This window comes from Dendrobates tinctorius, unplaced genomic scaffold (genome assembly GCF_039654945.1).
Source record: "Dendrobates tinctorius isolate UK_male_01 unplaced genomic scaffold, ASM3965494v1 ptg000171l, whole genome shotgun sequence".
In the NCBI taxonomy this organism is placed as follows: domain Eukaryota; kingdom Metazoa; phylum Chordata; class Amphibia; order Anura; family Dendrobatidae; genus Dendrobates; species Dendrobates tinctorius.
This window is the reverse complement of record NW_027361838.1, coordinates 7,529,318-7,546,834: the sequence shown is the minus strand read 5'-3', so window position 1 is coordinate 7,546,834 and position 17,517 is coordinate 7,529,318. Positions and strand designations below refer to the sequence as shown.

At 42.5% G+C, this 17,517-nt stretch overlaps 1 protein-coding gene across 1 annotated transcript in view; it reads right to left on the bottom strand.

Moving 5' to 3' along the window:
• The window catches only part of CLUL1 (clusterin like 1), a 119,794-nt gene extending 106,991 nt beyond the window's left edge, over window positions 1-12,803 (bottom strand). The window contains exon 1 of the mRNA XM_073550868.1: window positions 12,557-12,803. Within this exon, the coding sequence (XP_073406969.1) occupies window positions 12,557-12,639 (83 nt within the window). The 5' untranslated portion in view covers window positions 12,640-12,803. The remainder of the gene's footprint in view (window positions 1-12,556) is intronic.
• Between the last annotated feature and the right edge of the window lie 4,714 nt (window positions 12,804-17,517).

Below are 17,517 nucleotides of genomic sequence, written 5' to 3'. Positions count from 1 at the left end.
AGTGGCCATCATTACGTTAAGAAATGAAGGTCAGTTAGTCCGAAAAATTGGGAAAACTTTAAAAGTGTCCCCAAGTGCAGTGTCAAAAACCATCAAGTGCTACAAAGAAACTCTCACATGAGGACCGCCCCAGGAAAGGAAGACCAAGAGTCACCTCTGCTGCAGAGGAAAAGTTCATCCGAGTCACCAGCCTCAGAAATCGCAGGCTACCAGTAGCTCAGATTAGAGACCAGGTCAATGCCACACAGCGTTCTAGCAGCAGACACCTCTCTACAACAACTGTTAAGAGGAGACTTTGTGCAGCAGGCCTTTATGGTAAAATAGCTGCTAGGAAACCACTGCTATGGACAGGCAACAAGCAGATGAAACTTGTTTGGGCTAAAGAACACAAGGAATGGACATTAGACCAGTGGAAATCTGTGCTTTGGTCTGGTGAGTCCAAATTTGAGATCTTTGGTTCCAACCACCGTGTCTTTGTGCGACGCAGAAAAGGTGAACGGATGGACTCTACATGCCTGGTTCCCACCGTGAAGCATGGAGGAGGAGGGGTGATGGTGTGGGGGTGCTTTGCTGGTGATACTGTTGGGGATTTATTCAAAATTGAAGGCATACTTAACCAGCATGGCTACCACAGCATCTTGCAGCGGCATGCTATTCCATCCGGTTTGCGTTTAGTTGGACCATCATTTATTTTTCAACAGGACAATGACCCCAAACACACCTCCAGGCTGTGTAAGGGCTATTTGACCAAGAAAGAGTGATGGGGTGCTACGCCAGATGACCTGGCCTCCACAGTCACCAGACCTGAACCCAATCGAGATGGTTTGGGGTGAGCTGGACCGCAGAGTGAAGGCAAAAGGGCCAACAAGTGCTAAGCATCTCTGGGAACTCCTTCAAGACTATTGGAAGACCATTTCTGGTGACTATCTCTTGGACCTCATCAAGAGAATGCCAAGAGTGTGCAAAGCAGTAATCAAAGCAAAAGGTGGCTACTTTGAAGAACTTAGAATATAAAGCCCCCGTTACACATAACGATGTCCCAGCGATCCCACCTACGATCTGACATGATGGGATCGCTGGGACATCGTTAGACAGCCTCAGCGATCAGGACCAGCGACGCTGGACTCTGGTTTCTAATGTAAACGTCGGGTATCCAGGAGCCGTGGCTCCTGGCTACCCGCTGTTTACCTTGGAAACTGGCGTACATGCTGGTTTCCAAGGTAAACATCGGGTATCTAGGAGCCGCACGACTCCTGGATACCCGCTGTTTACCTTGGAAACCAGCGTGTACGCCGGTTTCCAAGGTAAACAGCGGGTATCCAGGAGCTGCGGCTCCTGGATACCCGCTGTTTACATTAGAAACTTGCGTCGCTGATCTCTGGTCTCGCTGCTTCATGCAGCGATGCTCGCTGGCCAGCGGGAGACCAGCGATCGAAAAACGGCCCTGGCCGATGCTGCATGATCAGCGATACCCATCAGGGGGCCGGTCGCTGATCCCCGTCACACACAGCGATCTCGCTGGCGAGATCACTGATGTGTCACAAAATCAGCGAGCTCGCTAGCGAGATCGCTGTGTGTGACGGGGCCTTAAGACATATTTTCAGTTGCTTCACTCGTTTTTTGTCAATTATATAATTCCACATGTGTTAATTCATAGTTTTGATACCTTCAGAGTGAATCTACAATTTTCATAGTCATGAAAATAAAGAAAACTCTTTGAATGAGAAGGTGTGTTCAAACTTTTGGTCTGTACTGTATATATACAGTGGGGCAAAAAAGTATTTAGTCAGTCAGCAATAGTGCAAGTTCCACCACTTAAAAAGATGAGAGGCGTCTGTAATTTACATCATAGGTAGACCTCAACTATGGGAGACAAACTGAGAAAAAAAAAATCCAGAAAATCACATTGTCTGTTTTTTTTTCCTTTTATTTGCATATTATGGTGGAAAATAAGTATTTGGTCAGAAACAAGCAATCAAGATTTCTGGCTCTCACAAACCTGTAACTTCTTCTTTAAGAGTCTCCTCTTTCCTCCACTCATTACCTGTAGTAATGGCACCTGTTTAAACTTGTTATCAGTATAAAAAGACACCTGTGCACACCCTCAAACAGTCTGACTCCAAACTCCACTATGGTGAAGACCAAAGAGCTGTCAAAGGACACCAGAAACAAAATTGTAGCCCTGCACCAGGCTGGGAAGACTGAATCTGCAATAGCCAACCAGCTTGGAGTGAAGAAATCAACTGTGGGAGCAATAATTAGAAAATGGAAGACATACAAGACCACTGATAATCTCCCTCGATCTGGTGCTCCACGCAAAATCCCACCCCATGGGGTCAGAATGATCACAAGAACGGTGAGCAAAAATCCCAGAACCACGTGGGGGGACCTAGTGAATGAACTGCAGAGAGCTGGGACCAATGTAACAAGGCCTACCATAAGTAACACACTATGCCACCATGGACTCAGATCCTGCAGTGCCAGACGTGTCCCACTGCTTAAGCCTGTACATGTCCGGGCCCGTCTGAAGTTTGCTAGAGAGCATTTGGATGATCCAGAGGAGATTTGGGAGAATGTCCTATGGTCTGATGAAACCAAACTGGAACTGTTTGGTAGAAACACAACTTGTCGTGTTTGGAGGAAAAAGAATACTGAGTTGCATCCATCAAACACCATACCTACTGTAAAGCATGGTGGTGGAAACATCATGCTTTGGGGCTGTTTCTCTGCAAAGGGGCCAGGACGACTGATCCGGGTACATGAAAGAATGAATGGGGCCATGTATCGCGAGATTTTGAGTGCAAACCTCCTTCCATCAGCAAGGGCATTGATGATGAAACGTGGCTGGGTCTTTCAACATGACAATGATCCAAAGCACACCGCCAGGGCAACGAAGGAGTGGCTTCGTAAGAAGCATTTCAAGGTCCTGGAGTGGCCTAGCCAGTCTCCAGATCTCAATCCTATAGAAAACCTTTGGAGGGAGTTGAAAGTCCGTGTTGCCAAGCGAAAAGCCAAAAACATCACTGCTCTAGAGGAGATCTGCATGGAGGAATGGGCCAACATACCAACAACAGTGTGTGGCAACCTTGTGAAGACTTACAGAAAACGTTTGACCTCTGTCATTGCCAACAAAGGATATATCACAAAGTATTGAGATGAAATTTTGTTTCTGACCAAATATTTATTTTCCACCATAATATGCAAATAAAAGGAAAAAAAAACAGACAATGTGATTTTCTGGATTTTTTTTTCTCAGTTTGTCTCCCATAGTTGAGGTCTACCTATGATGTAAATTACAGACGCCTCTCATCTTTTTAAGTGGTGGAACTTGCACTATTGCTGACTGACTAAATACTTTTTTGCCCCACTATATATATATATATATATATATATATATATATATATATATATATATATATATATATATGCCAGTTTTGCTGTTACACAATTTTTCACTATCTCCCCCATAGTGTGCACTTTTAAGATGTGAAATCATGACATGGGTTTTACATGTAAAGGGTTTTTTTTTCCACACAAGTGTAAAGATTTTTTTTGCCAGCACTGTATGTAAGTATGGTGTCAGGAACACCGCACTGCACTTGCTCACTAGCCAGTGCGCGTGCCCTGAGTACAAAAACCGTGCTCAAACATACCTGTGGAGTGGGGCAGCAGAGGTGACGATGCATGCTTCAGACTATCAGGACCTGAAGCACGTGACTGCTGGGGGCGTGACCTACGCTCCACAGAGCTAGGAGCTGCAGGGAAACTCCTAGAAAGGTAACTACGGGACATGTTACCAAGGGGCATAGACAGGGACGAAAACCAAATCAAGCCGGGTCAAAGCACGAGATAGCAGGACAGTACCAAAGGGTTAGACAGAGCAAATAGTCAGGACGTAGCAATAGATCAGAAAACCAGAACGGGCAATGGACGGTACAATAGGGACAAACTAACGGAGTAATAATAGCCATGCCAGGAGATCAGAACCGGGGAAGACAATAATACCAAAACATGAGACAGAGAACTGAGTGAGGGGACAGACCGGGTCATACACGGGAATCAAACAAGCAATGCAGTATCCACGCACACCAGGGGGATCAGCCAGAATAACAGTATAGCTGACAGGGAATCCTAGTCTGGAGTGAGTATAAATACCCCTCCCAGATCCAAAGAGAGGCCGGCAAAAGTTAACCCTGTGAGAACAGGACATTAACCATGTCCTAACCATGACATATGGTAGATGATATTAGCTACCGGTGCCAATAGAATAAACGGAATAATGAAAATAACTTGGCACTCGACTTATAGCGTTCATGAAAATAGAAAAGAATTTTATTTCTGCAGTCTGCAAAACGTTTCGGCCTACATGGCCTTCATCAGTCTGCTCACTTGTTTTACATGAGTGTGTCAGTACAGCAGGTCCTAATGAGGCACTGATGGTTAGTAGAAGTGGGCATGGGTCCGGACGCAGTTTCCACTGCTTGTCACATAGCAGTGGAAACTGTGACAAGCAGTGGAAACTGTGTCCGGACCCATGCCAACGTCTACTAAACACCAGTACCTCATTAGGTCCTGCTGTACTGACACACTCATGTAAAACAAGCGAGCAGACTGATGAAGGCCATGTAGGCCGAAACGTTTTGCAGACTGCACAAATAAAATCCTTTTCTATTTTCATGAATGCTATAAGTTGAGTGCCAAGTTATTTTCATTATTGCTCTTTGGTTTGGGTAACCTACTTGTGCACCCTGCAGTAGTGCCACGCTATATTTCACACAATAGAATAAACGGAATGACACTAAGATTGACGATGTTGACAAATAAAGTCAGTTCAATATATAATCAAAGTACATGTGTGACCCAAGCTGAGGATCTGGGAAAACGGGAATAAAACCAATCGTAGGTGAATAATCTGGCTGGGAAATATGGCATATGGCCAGCTTCCATATGGCTAATAGCCACCCAAATCAATGGTACGTCTCATGAGCTAGGAATAATATAACCATGGTATTGAATCACTAAAATAGTATAAAATGATACAAAATGTGCGCATCATACAATAAGGCACAGAAATTGTGGCTCAATCTACTTAGTATGCTACCCTACGCATGGATTGAATGAAGCAATGAAGGATCATGGAAACACCATAAGGAGGCAGCATGCGGTTTGTGTCAGGATACCAAGATCCTGAAAATTGTACCTGATCCCATGATCCTTTATTGTATGATGTGCACATTTTGTATTATTTTGGTGATGCAGTACCATGGATATTATTCCTAGCTCATGAAACATTCCATTAATTTGGGTGGCTATTAGCCATTTGGAAGCTGGCCATATGTCATATTTTTACTCAAATTAGTTGATGCAAAAATGAATGCACCCACCATCAAAAACTACTAGATTTATTATTTTGATTGACCTCCATGATTTTTAAGGACAGCACCAAGTCCTCTAGCCATGGGATGACCAAGTGGAACATATTGCAACAAAGTTATCTTTTTCCATTTTTCAAGAACAATCGCTTGTATAGCCTGGATGTTGGATGGAGAGTGATGCTCAACTTGTCTCTACATAATTCCCCATAAGTGGTCTTCTGGGTTCATATCAGGCGACTCTTGGCCAGTGAATCACTTTCACCCTGTTGTTCTTAAGAAATACAACAGATGTGTGTTTTGGTTCATTCTCTTATGGAAAATGTGCACGTCTACCAAGGACAGGGAGTGATTGTAGCGTCCTATGGGCCCCGTCACACATAGCGACGCACCAGTGATCCCGACAACGATATGACCTTGTCAGGATCGCTGGTGTGTCGCTACATACAGGCAGCTTCACCAGCGATCAGCACCAGCGACACGCGGGTAACAAGCGATGCACGTCGCTTAGTTACCCACTGTGTACCTTAATTACCAGCGCGCTGGTGCAGGGAGCTGGTAACCAAGGCACACATCGGTTTTCCTGAGGATGTGTACACGAAACGCGTAGAGTTTATGGAATAAAAAGAAAGTTATAATCACTGCTTGGTCCTTGGATTAGCTCCTTGTGAACTTTGGACTGGAACAGCGCGATCCTGAAAGCCGGACTTCTCTCCTTCCTATATATGACACCATCAGTGAAATATATCTCCCTGACAACAAGATTACTCATGTAGCCCCAGATAAGAACAAATTGTTTTTGTGTTATGCTTAGCACTATATATACTGTATATAAGAAGTATATAGAAATGTAACATGATATATTATAGCAGAAAACACCTTTTAAACATAGGTCAGGCTGATTGTAAACTGTAGCTACATTTAATATTCACATCAAGAGCATACACCACAAACAGGAATAGAGCATAAACTCAGCAAAAAAAAATAATGAAGGAATAAAATTCCTAGAACTGATTCCTCTTTGGTCTTCTTCACAGTAACTTGAATTAAAATACTGAAAGTTTTAGCTATAGAGATAAGATATATTAAACCATATAACAGCATTCAATATAAAATGTCAATTAGCCAGATTCTTCCATATCATAATTATGTAATATTATTTTATCACTGACTATGATAATCAACAAAAGGTTATCAGAAATGGTATCTACACCAACGTCTTTCCAAAGAAAAATCAATACTAAAATATAAATATAGGACTCAGAACCTTTTGTTCTCTAGCGAAGCAGATGTCCTCTTCACTGATCTTCACTGCCCAATGTCCTACATTACAATTTATGTGATGACTTGGTTGTTAATCCAATTAACATAATCACAAATGAACATCCAGGATGCCCTAGACTTTTAATCCCTTGGTTAATCTTAAAGAGAAAACAAATTACTAGGTGCAAAGCCTTTTTTCTTCTAAAGTTACCATAGCACAGATTTCACATTTAACAGTTTGTTATCCATTGTCATAAGAATAAATGCAAAAGCAGAAAGGTGTTATGTACAAGTGGCCCAGCTTTATAAAAATATAGATCACTGAAAATGCATAAAAACTATGCTTCATTTTGGCATTGTTATTACTGACACGTGCTCCGCTCCACCCACAGCTGTTAGAGACAGGTGATAGCTGAATAATTCAGCCATCATCTGCCAGAAAAGATGTCGGCTCAGCTAGTGAGCCAAATCAAAGGCAGGGACTTGAGATATGACATAACTGTATGTCATATGTCAGGAAGAGGTTAAGAAAAAACATGTTCTTTATTGTATTTATAATGTAACATCCCACCAAGGACAACATCTGCAAGGAGTTTGTATGTTCTCCCCGTGTTTGCGCGGGTTTCCTCCGGGCACTCCGGTTTCCTCCCACACTCCAAAGACTTACTGATAGGGAATTTAGATTGTGAGCCCCATCGGGGACAGTGATGATAACGTGTGCAAACTGTAAAGCGCTGCGGAATATGTTAGCGCTATATAAAAATAAATAATTAGATTATTATTAACACTGTCCAATAGCATCAGAGGATGCTATGGGAAAAAAACTCATCTGTATTTTACCTTGACAGCCAAAGGCAGAAGACTGTACAGCATGTGAGGAGTTTGACAAAGAAGAGGAGTGATTATTGTAGCCCATCCCCCACATACATGGTGTAATACTGATGCATTACTATGTCATCCACAGGCTCAGCTATTGCCTCTATCAAATATGGAAACCTATTAGGCTGCCTGGTCATAGAATTCTCATTGCAGCCTAGTACGTATGTAATCAAAAAATGTTCAAGCTACATTGTGTGATGAATAATAAAAAAAAAATCACATAGTTTATTTAAAAGTATTAAAAAAAGCAAGCCCCCCCAAATTATTATTTTTACATTGAAACATACTTTATTATAAAAAACAGCCAAAAAAGAATCTAAACATCGATGTTTATACCAGAAAGTAAACAACGTAAAAAAAAACCTATGAAAAACTATGTTGTGCATTTGTTTCCTCCAATAAGTAGCACTATCGTTCTTGTACTCTTCCTCTATAAAAAGGCTACATGCATATTTAAATTCTCACAGAAGCAATACAGGCCTTATAAAGCTGGCCTGATTATCACAGCTGTCACCCGGCACTATGTGCCAGGGGCGGTCACGGTGCGCAGTGTACCGGGGGTACAGGGAAGAATCGCGCAGGGAGGGGGCTCCCTGCTCGCTTCTCTCAGACCCCTGGAGCAGCACGATGAGGGTCTCCTGGATCCAATATGGCCGCGGAGGCCTTCGGGGTCCTGCAGGGAGGCGACTTCCTCAGTGCCTGCTGAGAGCAGGCGCTGAGAAATCCTCAGTGCCTGTTAGATCGCTAATCTGACAGCGCTGTGCAAAGCGATCTGACACTAGACAGTGATGTCCCATACTGGGACAAAGTAATAAAGTAAAAAAAATTAAAAAAAAAATGTTTCAAAATAATTTAAAAAAAAATCCTAATTAAAAAAAAAATATTCCCTAATAAATTCTTTTTTTGTAAATAAAAAAAACAGTAAAAGACAACATATTTAGTATTGCTGCATCCGTAATGACCCGCCCTATAAAACTGTCCAACTAGTCAACCCCTTTAGTGAACCCCTTAAAAAAAAACAAACAATGCTTTATCATCATACTGCCGAATAAAAAGTGCAATAACGCGCGATCAAAAGGACAGATATGAATAAACATGGCACCGCTGAAAACGTCATCTTGTCCCATAAAAAACAAGCAGCCACACAGCGTGATTAGCAAAAAAATAAAAAAATTATAGCTCGCAGAATAAAGCGATGCAAAAATAATTATTTTTTAATTAAAATTGTTTTTATTGTAAAAAAGTGCCAAAACATTAAAAAAAGATATAAATGAGGTATCGCTGTAACCGTACTGACCCGAAGAATAAAGCCCCTTTATCATTTTTCCCACACGCAGAACGGTGTAAACCCCCCCCCAAAAGAAATTCATGAAATGCTGGTTTTTGTTCATTCTGCATCCCAAAAATCAGAATAAAAAGCGATCAAAAAATTTAACGTGCGCGAAAATGGTACCTATATAAACGTCAACTCGTCCCGCAAAAAATAAGACCTCACATGATACTGTGGGCCAAAACATGGAAAAATTATAGCTCTCAAAATGTGATGATGCAAAATCAATTTTTACAATAAAAAGCGTCTTTTAGTGTATGACAGCTGCCAAACATAAAAACCCACCATAAATAGTAAATCAAACCCCCCTTAGTTAGGGAAAAAAATAATAAAATAAAAAAATATATATATTTCCATTTTTCCATTAGGGTTGGGGTTAGGGCTGAGATGAGATTAGGGTTAGCGGTGTGTTTTGGCTTAGGGTTGGAGTTAGAATTGGGGGGTTTCCAGTGTTTGGGCACATCAGGGGCTCTCCAAACGTGACATGGCGTCCGATCTCAATTCCAGCCAATTTTGCGTTGAAAAGGTCAAATGGCGCTCATACCTTTCAGAGCTCTGCCATGCGCCGAAACAGTGGTTCCCCCCACATATCAGGCATCAGTATACTCAGAACAATTGGCACAATAACTTTTGCAGTCAAATTTCTCCTGTTACCCTTGGTAAAATAAAGAAAATTGGACCTGAAGTATTTTTTTTTGTGAAAAAAAGTTAAATGTTCATTTTTTTTGAACATTCAAAAAATTCCTGTGAAGCACCTGAAGGGTTAATAAACTTCTTGAATGTGGTTTTGAGCACCTTGTGGGGTGCAGTTTTTAGAATGGTGTCACTTTTGGGTATTTTCTATCATATAGACCCCTCAAAGTGACTTCAAATGTGATGTGGTCCTTAAAAATAAAATGGTGTTGTTAAAATGAGAAATCGCTGGTTAACTTTTAACCCTTATAACTTCATAACACAAAAAAGTTTTGGTTCCAAAATTGTGCTGATGTAAAGTAAACATGTGGGAAATGTTACTCATTAAGTTTTTTGTGTGCCATATCTCTGTGATTTATGGGCATAAAAATTCAAAGTTGGAAAATTGCAAAATTTTCGCCAAATTTCCATTTTTTTCACAAATAAACACAAGTTATATGAATGAAATTTTACCACTAGCATGAAGCACAATGTGTCACGAGAAAACATTGTCAGAATCACCAGGATCCATGGCAGCGTTCCAGAATTATGACCTCATAAAGGGACAGTGGTCAGAATTGTAAGCATTGGCCCGTGCATTAACATGCAAACCACCGTTGGGAGTAAAGGGGTTAATATTAGAAAGTGTAGGACCATCTCGATCAGGGTCACCTTGGCGACGGTGAGATGGCTTTCATGCTTTTTTTGATCAAAAATCGTATTACTAAGAACCTTGTGTTATTTAAACGCACTTGCTTTTTACTTATTTAGTTATAGCAGAGTTTTTGTTTATTTTGCTACTTGTAGTTTTTTTCAGTGTTTTATGGCCAAAGTGAACATGCATTTATTTGCTGTATGTATGCCAACTTTAACTAAGCTCAATTTTTGTGTATTTTTTTCTTTGTATTTTTGCATTCTGTGCAGGGTCGGACACAGACTGTAGTGCGCCCCTGTGCAAGAAATTTTTCGGGCCCCCCCAACCCTTCATAGGGCAACAAAGTTATTTGTTATTTGTTGTTATCTAATATTGAGGCTATGCAGGGCTGGATATAATATCTGTATAGAACATAATGTAACCCCCCCCAAAGAATATAATGCAGTCCCCCCCATATAGTATAATGCAGCCCCTCCATAGAATATATGGCTACCCCCTCATAGGATATAATGCAGCCCCTTATATAGTATAATGTAGCCCCTCCATAGAATACAGCCCTCCTCATACAGTATAATGCAGCTCCCATAGAATATAATAAATATAATACAGCCCCCCTATAGAATGTAATGTAGCCCCTCATAGAATATAATACAGCCCACCTCCCCATAGAATATAATGTAGCCCCCCATATTATATAACACAGCCTCCCCTTATAGAATATAATGTAAAATGTATCTCTCATGGTATATAACACAGCCGCATAGTATATAGCCCAGCACCACATGGTATATAGCCCAGCCCACCATGGTATACAGCCCACCATGGTATATAGCCCACCATGGTATAATACAGCCCAGCATGGTATATAGCCCCCCAGAATGGTATAATACAGCCCAGCATCGTATAATACAGCCCAGCATGGTATATAGCCCCCCCAGCATGGTATAATACAGCCCAGCATGGTATATAGCCCCCCCAGCATGGTATAATACAGCCCAGCATGGTATATAGCCCCCCCAGCATGGTATAATACAGCCCAGCATGGTATATAGCCCCCCTCAGCATGGTATGATACAGCCCAGCATGGTATATAGCCCCCCTCAGCATGGTATGATACAGCCCAGCATGGTATATAGCCCCCCTCAGCATGGTATGATACAGCCCAGCATGGTATATAGCCCCCCCAGCATGGTATAATACAGCCCAGCATGGTATATAGCCCCCCAGCATGGTGTAATACAGCCCAGCATGGTATATAGCCCCCCAGCATGGGATAATACAGCCCAGCGTGGTATATAGCCCCCCAGCATGGGATAATACAGCCCAGTATTGTATATAGCCCCCCCAGCATGGTGTATTACAGCCCAGCATGGTATATAGCCCCCCTCAGCATGGTATGATACAGCCCAGCATGGTATATAGCCCCCCCAGCATGGTATAATACAGCCCAGCATGGTATATAGCCCCCCAGCATGGTATATAGCCCCCCAGCATGGGATAATACAGCCCAGCGTGGTATATAGCCCCCCAGCATGGGATAATACAGCCCAGTATTGTATATAGCCCCCCCAGCATGGTATAATACAGCCCAGCATGGTATATAGCCCCCCCAGCATGGTATAATACAGCCCAGCATGGTATATAGCCCCCCCAGCATGGTATAATACAGCCCAGCATGGTATATAGCCCCCCCAGCATGGTATATAGCCCCCCCAGCATGGTATGATACAGCCCAGCATGGTATATAGCCCCCCCAGCATGGTATAATACAGCCCAGCATGGTATATAGCCCCCCCAGCATGGTATATTACAGCTCAGCATGGTATATAGCCCCCCCAGCATGGTATAATACAGCCCAGCATGGTATATAGCCCCCCCAGCATGGTATCTAGCCCCCCAGCATGGTATCATACAGCCCAGCATGGTATATAGCCCCCCCAGCATGGTATAATACAGCCTTGCATGGTATATAGCCCCCAGCATGGTATATAGCCCCCCAGCATGGTATATAGCCCCCCAGCATGGTATGATACAGCCCAGCATGGTATATAGCCCCCCAGCATGGTATAATACAGCCCAGCATGGTATACAGCCCCCCAGCATGGTATATAGCCCCCCGGGGCATGGTATATAGCCCCCAGCATGGTATATAGCCCCCCCAGCATGGTATATAGCCCCTTCAGCATGACCCCACAGCCCAGCATGGTATATAGCCCCCCCAGCATGGTATAACACAGCCCAGCATGGTATATAGCCCCTCCCAGTATGGTATATAGCCCCCCAGCATGGTATATAGCCCCCCCAGCATGGTATGATACAGCCCAGCATGGTATATAGCCCCCCCCAGCATGGCCCCACAGTCCAAAAAACCCCCACACTCCTCACCTTCTCCTCATGCCTGCGTTGCTCCCGGCTCCTGTCTCCTCTACTGCACTGCCTGGTACACAGTGAGAGCGTGATGACGTCATCGCGCACCCGCTGTGTCAGGGGCAGAGCGGGGAATGATGGGAGAGGGAGCGTCAGCTGACGCTCTCTCCTCCAGGCTCCATCATTGCCTCCTTCAATGCGGGGGGTGGAGTCAGCGCTGGGGGCAGGCAGGCGGCCCCCCTGCCTCACAGGGGCCCCATTGCCTCCCGCAGCGCTGCTCTCCTCATTGCACTACACATGGCTAATTTGAATTTTGACATAATTAGCCATGCGGTGCTGGAGGGGCCCCCTCTCCCCGGGCCCCCGTGCAATGCACGGGCAGTAGGTCTGCCCCTGATTATGTGCAAATCAGGGTGTGGTCTCACCCTCTTGAGCTGTAAATCACATTTAAAAGCTTCCCTGGGCTGGTGTCCTTAGGTCAGCATCTGGTCCTTCTGTCTGCCCTTATTCACACATTGAGGTCGGCTTTGACACATGGTAACGTTTTAATATTAGACAGTGTAGGACCGTCTCGATCAGGGTCACCTTGGCGATGGTGAGATGACTTTCATGCTTTTTTTTTTTATCAAAAATCGTATTACTAAGAACCCTGTGTTATTTAAGCGCACTTACTTTTTACTTGTTTAGTTATAGCAGGGTTTTTGTTTATTTTGCTGCTTGTGGGTTTTTTCAATGGAAGAGGAATAAGTATTACAGTGTAATATACCATATCAAGGAGTAAAATATTCAAGTCCTATAGTAGGGCTAAGTTAAAAAAAAACACTTTCTTGCTTCTTTTTAGTTCTTTGTTTGCTATTGTATTCTTTTTTCATTAACCCCTTTCATGACGTGGCCAATTTCTGTTTTTGTATTTCTGTTTTTTCCTCCCCTTCTTTCCAGAGCCATAACTCTTATTTTCCTGTCCACATAAACATAAGAGAGCTTTTTTATGTGGGATGAGTTGTACTTTTGAATAACACCATTCATTTTATCACATTGTATGCTGGAAAATGGGGAAAAAAATCCAAGTGAGGGGAATTTGGGAAAAAAACGTAATTCTGATATTATTTTTTGGTAATTATTTTACAGTGCCCATTTTATGGTAGAAATGACCGTGCAAAATGATTCTCCTGATAAATACGATTACGGCGATTCTCAATATGTCCAGTTTTTTAGTGGTGAAAAAGTTGGTATAAAAAATATTTTTGGGTTGTATCGACATTTTCCGAGACCTGTAACATGCTATTTTGGGATAGATGTGACTTTTTATTGCGTGTGACAGCATTTTTTGTGGCATTGCAGCTACAGAAAAATCATAATTTTGGCATTTCTGAATTTGTTCTATTTTAGGTGTTTACCGTCTGATTAATTGTTGTTATATTTTGATAGATAGGACTTGTCTGAATGTGGTGATACCACGTATCTGTATTTTTTTAATTAATATTTTTATTTTCAATGGGGGGGAAAAAGACGTGATTTGAACTTTTATTTTTTTTTTTACTTTTCACTATTATTGTTAGCTCCCTTATGGGATTAGAAGACTTGATCGTCCAATCGCTTGTTCTACATACAGCAATGCCACATCCTCACTGCAGATAGCAGAAATCACGGTTTCCATTGAAGCTTAGCCACAGTCTGGGTTTCAAAGGAGTATTGGAATGACAGGTACGAGGGTCATCAGCTGACCCTTGGCTGTCAGGACAATCCATCAGTGACCCTCGATAATGTCACAGGTGCGCTGATGAGCGGAGAGAATGGCGAGCACACATGTTGGTGTGTGTGTTAAATGCTACTGTCTGAAATTTACAGTGGCATTTAACAGGTTAACATCTGTATGCAGAGTACTGCATTACTCGCGATTGTCAGTGACACACCCTGGCTGTACACAGATATGACCTGCCGGGTATGGGGCAGGCTCGCTGCATGTGCCTGCTCCATACACCCGTTTCCGACTTGTGCCATACATGTACGGTGGATGTCGTGAAGGGGTAAACAATGTATAAAGATTTAGTATTGATGCGTCCACCAATAAAACAAGCATGTCACTTAATCAATCTGGTTAAGAAACAAAGCTAGTATTAATAAAAAGATCAAAAACTCGCATGAACTCAAAACTTATATCAACAAAACCCAAAGAAAAATAAAACCAAGCCCTCTTACACCCCTGTCGTGGAAAAATTACAAAGTTATTGCTCTTGGAAAATGATTACACAAAAAAAAACCAAAACATTTTTTCAAGATTTTGTATCTAATATATAAAGCTCAAGTGTGTGTATGTATGTATGTGTGTGTATGTGTGTTTGTCCGGGATAGGCATCCGCACCGTCGCAGCTACAGCCACAAAATTTGGCACAGTCACACGTCTGGACCCAGAGAGCGTCCTAAGCTATGTTGTGAGGCGAAATTTTAACCCTGCGTGTTCCAATTCACCAAACAATTTTGCCCCTGTCTACATACTGGGGAAAAAGTGTGTGCGTGTCAAGCCCCGCCCCTCATTATGATGTCACAATGGTTGCCATGGCGACGCTGATGTCATCATAGGTTGCAATCCCCGCCGCTCATTATGATGTCATAATGGTTGACTATGGAATGGAGGATGTATGATGGGTATATGGGCATGGGACTATGGGATGGAGGATATGTGATGGGTATATGGGCATGGGACTATGGGATGGAGGATGTGTGATGGGTATATGGGCACAGGACTATGGGATGGCGAATATGTATGACGGGTATATGGGCACGGGACTATGGGATGGCGGATATGTATATGGGCACGGGACTATGGGATGGAGGATATGTATGATGGGTATATGGGCACGGGACTATGAGATGGCGGATATGTATGATGGATATATGGGCATGGGACTATGGGATGGAGGATATGTATGATGGGTATATGGGCATGGGACTATGAGATGAAGGATGTGTGATGGGTATATGGGCACTCGACTATGGGATGGCAAATATGTATGATGGGTATATGGGCATGGGACTATGGGATGGAGAATATGTATGATGGGTATATGGGCATGGGACTATGGGATGGAGAATATGTATGATGGGTATATGGACATGGGACTATGGGATGGAGGATGTGTGATGGGTATATGGGCACTCGACTATGGGATGGAGGATATGTATGATTGGTATATGGGCATGGGCCTATGGGATGGTGGATATGTATTATGGGTATATGGGCACGGGACTATGGGATGGAGGATAATTATAATTTTCTATAACTAATCACAGTTAGTTACTAAAGTGTGTATGTATGTATGTATGTGTGTGTCCGGGATAGGCATCTGGACCGTCGCAGTTACAGCCATACTGGACTATGGGATGGAGGATATGTTTGACGGGTATATGGGCACGGGAAATATGGGATGGCGGATATGTATGATATGTATATAGGCACGGGACTATGGGATAGAGGATATGTATGATGGGTATATGGGCATGGGACTATGGGATGGAGGATGTGTGATGGGTATATGGGCATGGGACTATGGGATGGAGGATGTGTGATGGGTATATGGGCAGTCGACTATGGGATGGAGGATATGTATGATGGGTATATGGGCACGGGACTATGGGATGGAGGATATGTTTGACGGGTATATGGGCACGGGACTATGGGATGGCGGATATGTATGATGGGTATATAGGCACGGGACTATGGGATGGAGGATATGTATGATGGGTATATGGGCATGGGACTATGGGATGGAGGATGTGTGATGGGTATATGGGCACTCGACTATGGGATGGAGGATATGTATGATAGATATATGGGCACGGGACTATGGGATGGAGGATATGTATGATGGGTATATGGGCACAGGACTATGGGATGGAGGATATGTATGATGGGTATATGGGCACGGGACAATGGGATGGAGGATATGTATGATGGGTATATGGGCATGGGACTATGAGATGAAGGATGTGTGATAGGTATATGGGCACTCGACTATGGGATGGCGAATATGTATGATGGGTATATGGGCATGGGACTATGGGATGGAGAATATGTATGATGGGTATATGGGCATGGGACTATGGGATGGAGAATATGTATGATGGGTATATGGGCATGGGACTATGGGATGGAGGATGTGTGATGGGTATATGGGCATTCGACTATGGGATGGAGGATATGTATGATGGGTATATGGGCATGGGCCTATGGGATGGTGGATATGTATTATGGGTATATGGGCACGGGACTATGGGATGGTGGATAATTATAATTTGTTATAACTAACCACAGTTAGTTACTATGCCCGGGCAGCGCCGGGCTCTTCAGCTAGTTATATATAAAAAGTAATAAAACATACAGTAAACTGAAATGATTTGGTTTTCCCATGTCTGGAATACTTAAACTATAAAATGATCATGCAATTTATCCTGTCTATAATAAAAAAAAAAAGCAAAGTCATAAATTCATTTTTTTTTAGTTAACTTGCTTCCAAAAAATGGAATTAAATTTGCTGTACATGCAACTCTGTATAGTACTATTAAAAACAATAAAAACAATGTCTCGCCAGCAAAAAATAAGCAGTCATAGACAAAAATAAGGTTATGACCCTTTGAATATGGCTACACAAAAATATATAAAAAAAATTAAATTTTTGTATAAAAGTGATGTAACATAAAAAAATATTAAACATTTATATCACCATGTCTGAAACAGCCCAAGCTATACTTCTATTATGTTTTATATAGTTGTATCCTGCTGGCACCGGAAAATAGAACAGCTTTTTTTTTTCATCTTGCTTCACAAAAAATTTAATAAAAAGCGTTGAAAACAGTTAATGTACCAATGAAAACTCATGCAGCAAAAAAATATAGGTCCTCAAACAATTCCTTCAAAGGAAAAAAAAAGTTCTAGCTAGAAGAATATGGTGACGGAAATGGGCTTTTTTTAACCCTTTTGG